This window comes from Archocentrus centrarchus, chromosome 22 (genome assembly GCF_007364275.1).
Source record: "Archocentrus centrarchus isolate MPI-CPG fArcCen1 chromosome 22, fArcCen1, whole genome shotgun sequence".
NCBI classification, from domain to species: domain Eukaryota; kingdom Metazoa; phylum Chordata; class Actinopteri; order Cichliformes; family Cichlidae; genus Archocentrus; species Archocentrus centrarchus.
Genome location: NC_044367.1, coordinates 17,818,286 through 17,832,057, shown reverse-complemented (window position 1 = coordinate 17,832,057; position 13,772 = coordinate 17,818,286). Strand labels below are relative to the sequence as shown.

The 13,772-nt window shown below is 42.3% G+C and overlaps 1 protein-coding gene across 1 annotated transcript in view; it reads left to right on the top strand.

Moving 5' to 3' along the window:
- Positions 1–13,772, top strand: part of LOC115772214 (phospholipid phosphatase 2-like) — a 29,072-nt gene that overhangs the window by 10,801 nt on the left and 4,499 nt on the right. The window contains exons 2-3 of the mRNA XM_030718254.1: positions 12,184–12,335; positions 12,479–12,741. Coding sequence (XP_030574114.1) covers positions 12,184–12,335; positions 12,479–12,741 — 415 coding nt within the window. The remainder of the gene's footprint in view (positions 1–12,183; positions 12,336–12,478; positions 12,742–13,772) is intronic.

The following is a 13,772-nucleotide window of genomic DNA, read 5'->3' as shown; positions in this document are numbered from 1 at the left end:
ACTTTTTATCTGATTTAGTGCTCAGTTCAGATAAAATCATTATAGTGGGTGATTTTAACATCCATGTAGATGCTGAGAATGACAGCCTCAACACTGCATTTAATCTATTAGATTCAATTGGCTTCTCTCAAAATGTAAAGGAGCCCACCTACCACTTTAATCATACTCTGGATCTTGTCCTGACATATGGCATAGAAACTGAAGACTTAACAGTATTCCCTGAAAGCCCCCTCCTGTCTGATTAAGATTAAGATAAGATTAAGATAGTGTTTATTTGTCACATGCACAGTTATACACAGTACAATGCACAGTGAAATGTATTTTGTACCTGCAACCATATATACACACACATATAAATAAGAAGAATAAGAATAAAAATAAGTAATTAAAATAAGTAAAGTGATCATTTCTTAGTAACATTTACTTTAATGAATTACACAGCAGTAGGGAATAAGTTTTATTACAGTAGAAGTCTTTCTGAAAGTGCTGTAACTAAGTTTAAGGATCTAATTCCTTCATTATTATGCTCTTCAGTGCCAACACAGTGCAGAGCAGCTACCTAAACTCTGCTCCCAGTGAGGTCGATTATCTCGTCAATAGTTTTACATCCTCACTGCGTACGACTTTGGATACTGTGGCTCCTCTGAAAAGGAAAGACTCAAATCAGAAGTGCCTGACTCCGTGGTATAATTCGCAAACGCACAGTTTAAAGCAGATAACCCGAAAGCTGGAGAGGGAATGGCATCTCACTAAATTGGAAGATGCTCATTTAGCCTGGAAAAAGAGTTTGTTGCTCTATAAAAAAAAGCCCTCTGTAAAGCTAGGACATCTTACTATTCATCATTAATTGAAGAAAATAAGAACAACCCCAGGTTTCTTTTCAGCACTGTAGCCAGGCTGACAAAGAGTCAGAGCTCTGTAGAGCCGAGTATTCCTTTCACTTTAACTAGTAGTGACTTCATGGATTTCTTTACAAATAAAATTTTAGACATTAGAGAAAAAATTATTCATAACCATCTCAAAGATTTATCTTCATGTTCGGCTGCTTTCAGCACTGCTGGTATTTGTTTAGACTCTTTTGCTCCAGTTGATCTTTCAGAGTTAACTTCAATAGTTACTTCCTCCAAACCAGCAACATGTTTATTAGATCCCATTCCTACTAGACTGTTCAAAGAAGTCTTTCCAATTATTGATGCTTCAATCTTAAAAATGATCCATCTGTCTTTATTAGTTGGCTATGTACCACAGGCCTTCAAGGTGGCTGTAATTAAACCTCTACTTAAAAAGCCATCACTTGACCCAGCTGTCTTAGCTAATTATAGGCCAATCTCCAACCTTCCTTTTCTCTCAAAGATTCTTGAAAGAGTAGTTGTAAAACAGCTAACTGATCATCTGCAGAGGAACGGTTTATTTGAAGAGTTTCAGTCAGGTTTCAGAGTTCATCACAGTACAGAAACAGCATTAGTGAAGGTTACAAATGATCTTCTTAGAGCCTCTGACAGTGGACTCATCTCTGTTCTTGTCCTGTTGGACCTCAGTGCAGCTTTTGATACTGTTGACCATAACATTTTATTACAGAGATTAGAGCATACTATAGGTATTAAAGGTACTGCACTGCAGTGGTTTGAATCATATTTATCTCATAGACTCCAATTTGTTCATGTAAATGGGGAGTCTTCTTCACACACTAAGGTTAATTATGGAGTTCCACAGGGTTCTGTGCTAGGACCAATTCTATTTACATTATACATGCTTCCCTTAGGCAGTATTATTAGAAAGCATTGCATCAATTTTCATTGTTATGCAGATGATACTCAGCTTTACCTATCAATGAAGCCAGATGACGCACATCAATTAGTTAAACTGCAGGAATGTCTTAAAGACATAAAGGCCTGGATGACCTCTAATTTCCTGCTTCTAAAATTAGATAAAACTGAAATTCTTGTTCTCGGCCCCACAAATCTTAGAAACATGGTGTCTAACCAGATACTTACTCTGGATGGCATTACTTTGGCCTCCAGTAACACTGTGAGAAATCTTGGAGTCATTTTTTTTTTTTTTTTTTTCTTCTTTTTTTTTTTTTCTATCCTGTCATGTCTGGTAGATCTTGCAAGCAAAACTGTGATCTGAATGCGTTGTTGTGCCAAACATATTTGCTATTTCAAGATGAGCTCTATAGGTTCTCAATAGGCTCTTCTTGTTGATGTTTTAACCCTTTATTTTATTTATCTGAGTTATTTTTCCACATACTATGTAACAGCCAGAGCTGACAGGCTGAAGAAGAGGAAAATAAAGAGAAGAAAAAGGGAGAGAGAAAGGGAGCAAAAAAAAAAAAGGGGAAAGAGCACAAGTCTATTAATCAGATTGGAGTCATTTTTGACCAGGATATGTCCTTCAATGCACATATTAAACAAATATGTAGGACCGCTTTTTTGCATTGCGCAATATTTCTAAAATTAGAAACATCCTTTCTCAGAGTGATCCTGAAAAGCTAATTCATGCATTTATTACTTCTAGGCTGGACTATTGTAATTCGTTATTATCAGGCTGTCCTAAAAGCTCCCTGAAAAGCCTTCAGCTGATCCAAAATGCTGCAGCTAGAGTACTGACAGGGACTAGAAAGAGAGAGCATATTTCTCCCATACTGGCTTCTCTTCATTGGCTCCCTGTTAAATCTAGAATAGAATTTAAAATCCTTCTCCTCACATACAAGGTCTTGAATAATCAAGCCCCATCTTATCTCAAAGACCTTATAGTCCCATATCACCCCCAACAGAGCACTTCGCTCTCAGACTGCTGGCTTAGTTGTGGTTCCTAGGATACTTAGGAGTAGAATGGGAGGCAGAGTCTTCAGCTTTCAGGCCCCTCTTCTGTGGAACCAGCTTCCAGCTTGGATTCGGGAGACAGGCTTAAAACTTTTCTTTTTGATCAAGCTTATAGTTAGGGCTGGATCAGGTGACCCTGAACCATCCCTTAGTTATGCTGCTATAGGCCTAGGCTGCTGGGGGGGTTCCCACAATAGACTGTTTCTTTTCATTCACCTTATTTACTTTGTGTATACTCCACTCTGCATTTAATCATTAATTGTTATTAATCTCTGGCTCTCTTCCACAGCATGTCTTTTCTCTCCTCTCAGCCCAACCGGTCGCGGCAGATGACTGCCCCTCCCTGAGCCTGGTTCTGCTGGAGGTTTCTTCCTGTTAAAAGGGAGTTTTTCCTTCCCACTGTCGCCAAGTGCTGCTCATAGGGGGTCATTTTTGACTGTTGGGTTTTCTCTGTATTATTGTAGGGTCTTTACCCGCAATACAAAGCGCCTTGAGGCGACTGTTTGTTGTGATTTGGCGCTATATAAATAAAATTGAATTGAATTGAATTATCTTATGTGCAGCCGTGACAGTGGCCTTGCACATCAGTTCTCTTTGTCTGTCTTTATCACAAAAGAACCATATCATCCACAAAAAGCAGAGAGGTGATCCAGGGGCCAACAAAGTGGAGGTCCTCCACTATTTGGTTATGCTTAGACATTCTCTCCATAAAGGTTATGAACCCTGGCAGGGTCCAACTTCGACTGTTTTGCTTTTTGGCTATTCAAACCCACTTCTCAGTAAAGTTGTACAGAGACTAGAGCCAGATACCCCATACTTCCAAAGCATCCCTCCCACAGGCCCCCCCAAGGGACACAGTCGAATGCCCTCTCCAGGTCTAATACTGATTTAAATCTAGTTGTACCAGAAAATATGTTGTCAAATTACTAAGAAAGAAGAAGTAATAGTTATAAATAGTGCAACAAAAAGTAGTAATTTATCCATCCATCCATCCATTCTCTTCCGCTTATCCGGGGCCGGGTTGTGGGGGCAGGAGCCTAAGCAGAGAAGCCCAGGCTTCCCTCTCCCCAGCCACCTCCTCCAGCTCATCGGGAGGGACCCCAAGGCGTTCCCAGGCCAGCCGAGAGACATAATCTCTCCAGCGTGTCCTGGGTCTACCACGGGGCCTCCTCCCAGTGGGACATGCCCGGAACACCTCAACCAAGAGGCAGCCAGGAGGCATCCTAATCAGATGCCCGAGCCATCTCAACTGGCTCCTTTCAATGTGGAGGAGCAGCGGCTCTACTCTGAACCCCTCCCGGATGGCCGCACTCCTCACCTTATCTCTAAGGGAGAGGCCAGCCACCCTTCGAAGGAAACTCATTTCTGCCGCTTGTATTCGCGATCTTATTCTTTCGGTCACTACCCAAAGCTCGTGACCATAGGTGAGGGTAGGAACATAGATCGACCGGTAAATCGAGAGCTTCGCTTTTACACTAAGCTCCCTCTTCACCACGACAGACCGGTGCAGCGTCCGCATCACTGCAGAAGCAGCCCCAATCCGTCTGTCCATCTCCCGCTCCCTTCTCCCGTCACTCGTGAACAAGACCCCGAGATACTTGAACTCCTCCACTTGGGGCAAGAACTCGTTCCTGAGCCGGAGAGGGCACTCCACCCTTTTCCGGCTGAGGACCATGGCCTCAGACTTAGAGGTGCTGATTCTCATGCCGGCCACTTCACACTCGGCTGCGAACCGTTCCACTGCAAGCTGGAGGCCACCCCCTGATGAAGCCAACAGGACTGCATCATCTGCAAATGCAGGGATGAGACTCTGAGGCCACCAAGGAAGAAGCCAAGGAAGGTACGCCTAGAAATTCTGTCCACAAAAATTATGAACAGAATCTGTGACAAAGGGCAGCCCTGACGGAGTCCAACAGCCACAGGAAACGAATCCGACTTATTACCAGCTATACAGACCAAGCTCTCACTGTGGTTGTACAAAGACTGAATGGCCCGCAACAACAGGCCAGACACTCCATACTCCCGCAGGGCCTCCCAAAGGATATCCCGAGGGACACGGTCGAATGCCTTCTCCAAGTCCACAAAGCGCATGTAGACTGGTTGGGCAAACTCCCACGCACACTCGAATATCCTTGAGAGGATAAAGAGCTGGTCCAGCGTTCCGCGACCAGGTCGAAAACCGCATTGTTCCTCCTGAATCCGAGGTTTGACTAACGGACGGACCCTCCTTTCCAGCACCCTGGCATAGACCTTACCGGGGAGGCTGAGGAGTGTGATCCCCCGAAAGTTGGAGCACACCCTCCGGTCTCCCTTCTTAAAGATGGGGACCACCACCCCGGTCTGCCAATCCAATGGCACTGCCCCAGATCTCCACGCGATGTTGCAGAGGCGTGTCAACCAAGACAGCCCTACAACATCCAGAGCCTTCAGGAACTCAGGGTGAATCTTGTCCACCCCAGGGGCCCTGCCACCAAGGAGGAGTTTGACTACCTCAGTGACCTCACCCCCAGTGATGTTCAAGTCATCTCCCTTGTCCCCAGACTCTCCTTCCACTACAGAAGGCGTGTCAGTGGGATTCAGGAGGTCCTTGAAGTATTCCTTCCACCGTCCGACTATAGCCTCAGTTGAAGTCAGCAGCACCCCATCCGCACTATAAACTGTGTGACTGGAGCACTGCTTTCCCCTCCTGAGTCGCCTGACGGTTTGCCAGAATCGTTTCAATGCCGTCCAAAAGTCTTTTTCCATAGCCTCACCGAACTCCTCCCACAACCGTGTTTTTGCTTCGGCCACTGCCCGAGCTGCATTCCGCTTGGCCTGCCGATACCTGTCAGCTGCCTCCGGAGTCCCACAGGCTAACCAAGCCCGATAGGACTCTTTCTTCAGCTTGATGGCTCCCTTCACCTCCGGTGACCACCATCTGGTTCGGGGGTTACCACCACGACAGGCACCAACCACCTTGCAGCCACAGCTCTGAGCAGCAGCCTCAACAATGGAGGTGCGGAACATGGTCCATTCAGACTCAATGTCCTCAGCCTCCCTCAGAATGCTGTCGAAGTTCTGCCGGAGGTGGGAGTTGAAGATCTCCCGGACTGGGGTTTCTGCTAGGCGTTCCCAGCGCACCCTCACAATATGTTTAGGTGCGCCAGGTCTGTCCAGCATCTTCCCCCTCCAACTGATCCAACTCACCACCAGGTGGTGATCAGTTGACAGCTCAGCTCCTCTCTTCACCTGTTTGTCCAGAACATACGGCTGCAGATCTGATGATACGATTACAAAATCGATCATCGACCTGTGACCCAGGGTGTCCTGGTGCCATGTGCACTTATGGACATCCTTATGTTCAAACATGGTGTTCGTTATGGACAAACTGTGGTTTGCACAGAAGTCCAATAACAAAACACCAAGTAGTAATTTAGTCTACATTAAATTGAATAAAAATAAGTGCAATATTTATACAATATTAAGCCAGGCTAATTAAAAATCTGGCTCTAGACCTGCCATAAAGGCAAGAGAGTGGTATCTTCTATTTAAAACTACCTACTCAGGTAAAGCTGCAAGATGTTCAGATTTCTGCATGAATTACTTATTAAGTATGGTCTGAATTTCTTATCAGGTACAATTAAACTGTTTTCACAGCTGAATATGGAGAGGATCAGGACAGGACTTTGCGCAAAGTTATCCTTCTTCATATGTTGAACACAAAATAAGTTATTTTGCACCAGACTTGTCATTACTTTGTCATTACAAACCTCGTTTGGCTTGGATGAGGGCGCTGGCTTTGTATACTGTATGAGATGCAGGAGGCATAATATCTACTGTCTCACTATGGATTCTCTGGACAATTACCTTGTTCTGACATACAGCTAAGCTATAAAATTAACATTTCAGGGCTGCAGTGCATGTATGAACACTTTAAGTAATACCTTAAAGGAAGCAGTTGAAGCATATGGACCTCTTTGCCGATGGCCTCTCATAAAACTACTTGGAGACAAATTTTCAAATTAAAGGAATGTGAGCGAAACTGGTTGCTGACAATGTCTGCTAAAGACTGGCTGTGTGTACCATCCCTCAATTAAAACAACTTTTACAGGACACTGGGAGACGCAGTGTAGAAAGGCACAAAACGTTCTTTAAGGTCTGAGTGTAAATCAGTCCACAATCAAATTGTTTTTAAATGGAGACTCTTTTTGAGTGGGCATCCTGCAAAGATCTCAGAATTTCACACAGGAGCTCAATGCAAAATCTTGAAACAGGAGAAAAAGAACCTGGGGATCTTTTTCATATCTCCATATCGCAGGCATCCTCATATCATTGCAGCACATCTTAGGTTGTGAAGCATGGTGAAGGGAGCATGATGGTTTGGGCTTGCTTTGCATCCTCAGAGCCAGGATACCTTGCAGTCATTGAGAGAAAATTGATTTCCAAGCTCTGTGAAGACATTTCACAGGAGAATTCAGAGAAGCAATTTATGATCTGAAGCTTGGCAGAGTAGGAGCAGGGGAGGTGAAGGAGCATGGGGGCGCCTAATCAGCACTGTGCCTGTTATTGATCATATCATATGCAGAGCTGCTAAATGCAGAAAATGCCAACTAGAGAAATAATTTCCCCACATTATTTTGCCCCCCCCCCCCCTTCCCTTGTGCGGCGCCCCTATGCATTGCATATAGTGCATACCCACTGTTTGTGCCACTGGTCTTGAGGTATGTTCAGTCTACACATACTGGGCCAGAATTCATCCTCTTCACTGTGTAGTCAAAAAAGGAGCCAGAAGATACATGTGATGACAGTTGCTGCTGCTAAAGGAGGTTCAATAAGTGATTAAATTCAAGAGTTCACTTACTCTGTCCAGATGAGCACATTAAAAGTTCAACTGTTTTGGTTATTTGTATAGACGGACTGTATTGTTTAAAGCACATTTTATGATCTTACCACCTCAAAATGGTGAGAACCTATCTATGATGATGACCACACTCAGAGCTGGTGGTTATTTTTATTTAAATTTAAAGTTGTCTGGTCAGAACCTGTGTTGCCAAAGCATACCATTAACCATATAAGTAAAACATGAAATTAATACTTTAATCTTGAATAACTATGAAGCAAAAAAAATGCTCTTTTATAAACGGAAGAATTAAAACATATAAGGAAATTTTAAAAATTCATTTTAAGTAGACCTTACTTTTGTAACCAGTTAGCTCCATTAACAGTTTGATCAACGAGCGAGTTGGGCTAAATTTGACCTAGCCTCTGGCAGGGGAGGCCTCCCCACCAGCACAGGCGTACAAAAACACACCCAGCCTTCTGTAATAACAGATAAAAAGCAGCCAATCCAGATAATAGGCTCACCTCCCAGAGATTCTCAGGGCAAGTGTGATATGAAGAGGGGTGGACTTCCTTTTAAACAAGCTTAGCAGTGGTTAATTTATGTTTTAAAGATCATTACCCAGCACGTCTCTACCCTGGCAGTGTGTAAGGCCTGATTTAGCCACTGGAGATTTATCAAACAAATCGTCTCTTATCTAAGTGTTATCCTTGCACCCTGCAGAATAAACACTGCTGGGTTCGACTTAAAAGAGGAGCTGAGAGCACGCTTGACCTAGTGGAATAATGAACTTGAGCAAAGGGAGAGCTTCCTTTCAGGAAAAAAAATTCTCTTTAATGAGGAAACTGCTTTTCTTCAAAGAGTATTAGTGGCACTTGTTCAGACATGTAGCAAATTAGACAGTCTATTTAGGTCAAGCAGATTTAAAAAGTGTCCTTCATGTTATGTGATGACAAAGTAGGAGGCATGGTGAACTGATGTGTTTAACTCAGTCAGTAAAAAGAAATGTACACTGTAACATGAGCAGTTCAATGCTGCATTGTTAAACATGGCCTACAAAAGTGGGTTTAATCATTTCAGTGATCTGCAGCAAGGTTTTTGGATTAAACTGCAGCAAAGTTTGCTTGTTGCAAAAAACATAAATTAGAATCTATCCATAGAAAGTGGGTAAAAAAAAACAAAAAACTGCATTTCAGTAATTTAACAAAAAGGGGAATTTATTTAATGTTTCTTTTAAGTAAACTTGACAAGAAACCAATAACTTTCAGGTGGGTCCATTTAGAAATGCTCATTGTCTTCATCCATATTTTCATAAGTGTTCTGTTACTACTCTGTAAATCTGCTCAGATGCACGCTTGTTTATCTGATGACCTTTTCTGTCTAACTTTCCTAACTTTTAAGCATAGATCAAAGGTTTTAACCAACATATATGAAGGAGATTTAAAATAAATAAAAGTTTCACTGTATGTTTTTTTTTTTTTCTTTTCTGCTTTTTTTTCTCTTCTTCTTTATTCTATTAAATAAATAGTATGTTAGGTATATTTATGAGATCGGCTACAAATGACTCAGCGCGTCTTTATGCTCAGTGAAATGACTCATACACGTTTTACACTCCATTCACTGTATGTTTAAGTTATGGTTCAGTATTGTGAACCAAAGCCTGATTGCTTATGCAGTATACATTTTTCTCATTATTGAATTTTAGCTGCAAATATTTACTTAGGGGCACCACAGTGGCGCGGTAGTTAGCACTGCTGCCTTACAGATATAATACCATTTGGAAGGCCTGGGTTTCTCCTTCTCCTTCTCTTTCTGTGTGGAGTTTGCATGTTCTCCCCATGTCTGTGTGGGTTTTCTCTGGGTACTCTGGTTTCCTCCCACAGTCCAAAGACATGCACTTACTGGGGTTAGGTTAATTGGAAACTCTAAATTACCCACAGGTGTGAATGTGAGTGTGGATGTTGTCCGTTTCTCTGTGTTGGCCCTGCGACAGGTTGGCAGCCTGTACAGGGTGTACCCCGCCTCTCGCCCTATGTCAGCTGGGATAGGCTCCAGCCCCCCGCGACCCTGAACAGGGTAAGTGAATGGATGGATGGATGGTATATTTACTTAATCATTTTACACTATAGATCAAAAATAGGTGCCTTTTCTAAAAGGTTTTGATGTTGTGGAAGCATGGTGGAAAGTGTATTACTTGTACTTCCTGACCTTGCTTTGTGGAAAATACATGCAAATTTGTTGATGCCATCTATGCAAACTGTTTTATAGAGCAGCGGCTACAGGTATGATGTGACGATAAGCTCCCCCAAAAAAAGACTAGGGGGTGGGTGATACAGTTTCAAATTATATCACAATATTTCAATCAAATTTGGGATAACAATATTTCTGATGTAGAAAACAAAATACTGAACAGCATTTTATTGATGCTTGCAGGCAGTAGCATTTATAAGCGGAACTTCCTCATTTAAAGGATCAGTCTACTGAAACAGGGTTTCAGCAGCAGCATTTGAATACAATAGTAGTCAAATTTAACTGCAAAACTAGCCTAATCAGGTAGGAAGTTTTAAGTATAAAATAACTGCTCAACACTTCAAGAATAACTAAAGTAACGTAATCTTGTTAATCATCAGGAGCTGCACAATATCGCCACATAATAAAACTAAAAAATATTTTCCATACAGGGTGTTGCACCTTTGGTTGAGCTTTTTTAACCAGCTTGTCTTATTGGTGCTGCCATAGCAATGATATTATATCGTGACCTTTTTATGTCTTGGAAAATTTATACCACTATGTGATATGGCACAGGCCTAGTTGTTATGCCTGTGCCATCGTGTTTGCAGAGAGAGACCAATGTCAGTCAACAAGGCTGATATCAGCTCATATCAGTATGCCCCAAGGTCAGCCCTATAAATAATGAAGATCTCAAATCTTATAGACTGATTTTTGGGGAAATCTGTACATATGATGCACAAAAACACTTTAGAGTTATCACAAATGGAGCCACATTCAAGAATATAAGCTGACACAGGACAGGGGTAGCCAGGATATGACGTCCTCCCAAAAAGAAAAAAAAAAAAACAGATGAGACAACAAACAGAAGGTAGAAGGTGCAGAAGGTAGTTTAGATAAATTCCACCTTCCACCAAAGTTTATCTGTACTTGTAATGTCATCTTGTGTGAAATGACAGGCACACACAGTGGAGGAAGGAAGTAGTCTGTTAGTGGAAAGCAGCGCCTACCCATAAATATACAACTCTTTCTTGAGCAAACAAACCCCATGTATCCATCTCTTACTATTTATTAGATTCAGCAGTTCAGCAGGAAGTTCTTGAAAACAGGAAAAACGATTTAAGGCTTGTGTTGTAGAAAGTTACTGACATGAGCCATTTAAAGTGAACTACTGTCCATGTTCTGATTTAAGAGACAGCTTTATGTCCTCCTGCATTGTTTGCACAGGGAGCAACTGCTGAACCCAGTGTTCTGTTTGCACTTGTTACTTAGTTTTTATTAAACATGTATGCATCTCTTGAAACCCATTCATGTCTGTCGCGAGTGTGTATGAGCACGTACAAATGTCTTTGTAGGCATGTGAGTGTGTGTCCTGCTCCAGTCGTCAGTTCCCAGGACCCTCACATTGTTGAACGCTGCCCTGGTGTCAAAGGTTTTGACTGTGGTGTCCCGTGTGTTTCCATGGCGACAGTCAGTTCCTCTATAAAGTAAATGTGACTTGTAGCAGTGAAGCTTTTGCCACTGATGACAAATTCATTTACAGGGCATCACCAGGGCTTCTGCCCAAAGCCAAAAGATGAGTCTGCCGGTGTGTTTTTAGCTGTTTCCTGAGCTGCATCTTCATTGTGCTGGGGATCATACGTCACTGCAGAGTACTTCTCCAGTCCCTGCAGTGGATGAAAAAGCTCAACGAAAACCCCTCTGCAATTATTGTTTGTGTGGCTTTTGTAAGTTATGGTCATATCTCCCATTTTCTTTCATGGTGACTATATTCTTTTGTGGTGTGAAAACCTCGCATTTGCAGGAGATCACAATAACAACAAACATCACTTAAGGTTGGAAAAATATTAGATTTTTTTTGGTGCAGATAATATAACAAAAACAGGCAAGTAATGCTTTATTTCGATATTAAAATGAATGTACTCTGTTCACACTTCCTGTTCTTTCATGCATGTGCAAGGAAGGTTTCACTGGAGCTGATTTCACACTTAAACTCAGTACAATACCAGGAAAATGAAATGATCTAAAGTTATCCTTTTTTACATGCAGCACCCATCAGGATATGCGTCATTACTACTGGAAATACTTGATTGTGGTTTAGATGATAGTGCTGCCTGGGTATAGCACACATGATGCCCACCCACTCGCAGTGAATGCAACAAACAAGTACCCGTGGTAGCTTCACGTGACAACATGGTCGGGAAATTGCAGTCTCGGATCATTGCATTATTTTAGTTAAATACTGTTTTCAGCAGTAGAAATATGCTCTGCTCATGAAATAATGTCAAAATGCGGTCTCTTTTTCCCCAGCGGCTCTACCCTCAGCCATCCTCACACTGATGTTCAGCCCTTACCAGAGAGGAATCAACTGCAATGACCAGAGCATCCGTTATCCCTACAGGAGAGACACCATCTCTCATGGAACCATGGCTGCAGTCACCATCACCTGCTCCATAGTCATTGTAAGTCCTTGAGTCTCATCTTTCTGAGCCCATAGTTACTGAGAAATAAAAACTTCTCTCATATGTATCTACAGGAAATCAGCAAAGAATATTATTTCCCAAATAACAAACTGCTTATTATATTTTTTCCCTTCTTTCCACAGATCACAACAGGAGAGGCCTACCTGGTGCACACCAATCGTCTCCGCTCCAACTCCCCATTTAACCAGTACCTGGCAGCTCTCTACAAAGTGGTGGGCACCTACCTGTTTGGAGCAGCTGTCAGCCAGTCGCTGACTGACCTGGCAAAGTTCACTATAGGACGTCCCCGTCCAAACTTCATAGACGTGTGCAAGCCAGTTGTCTGTGACGGATACATGACGCAGATCAACTGCACCGGCAACCTGCGCAATGTGACAGAATCCAGGTGGATTGACTTTTTACTACACCTTTTTAGACTGCGTGAAAGGCTGAAATTAAATGGAAGCTTTGAAAAATAATACTGTGAATTTTATCTATCTATAGACTTTATAAAATGAGCATTAAACACAAAAACTAAAACTATTTGATGCTTTTAAAACAAGCTTACAGTCCTAGTTACACTTTCTGACATCCAGCCATCCATTATTTTCCACTTATTTGAAGTCACGGTGGAAGCAGGCTAAGCAGGGTGTTCCAAACATGCTTCTCCCCAGCCACATTTTCCAGTTCCTCCTGGGGGGGGGGGGGGGGAGATGAGGCATTCCCAGGCCAGATGAGAAATCTAACCTCTCCAGTGGCTTCTGGCTCTACCCCAAGGTCTCTCCCCATTTGAGCGTGCCCGAAACACCTCCAAATTGTGGTGCCCAGAAGTCATCTAAGATCCCAAGATACTTGAACTCCCCCTGCTTGAGGCAGCATTTCTCCCCCAACTCCAACTTTCTGACAGCTTCATTTAAAATCTTTAAGATCTGCTCTCTCCATGCTCAACTTATCCAAGTTTGACCTAAGACATTTTGTAGTTGGAAAACCTATTTAGGATAGTAACAGATTTAATTTCATCTCTCTAATTTAGCTATGTAATATTTGTAATTGTTCTGCATTTAATTTTTAATATAAAACTCAAATATCTCCTGGGTTTCTGTTAATGGAGTTTCCATGCTGATGGATAGATGAGGAAGTGGATAATGGGTTTTATCAGATTAACTTTGAATGGAGTGTAACTTGCATGTTTCCATTTCCTGGATGATGGTTTTCTAGTCTGCGCCATGTTGCAACTGTTGTGATTTGGCACTATTTAAATAAAACTGAATAGTCATGTGTTAAGATTTCTTACTTTGTCTTACCGACATGCGGCACCCAAAAACATATAGTCCACAGTAATGTGATGCCAAAAACAAGCAAATTGCCATGAAACATGTTTAGTTTTGTCAACTCAACTGGAACATGGCAAACCAATATGATCCTGAGATCCAGCTG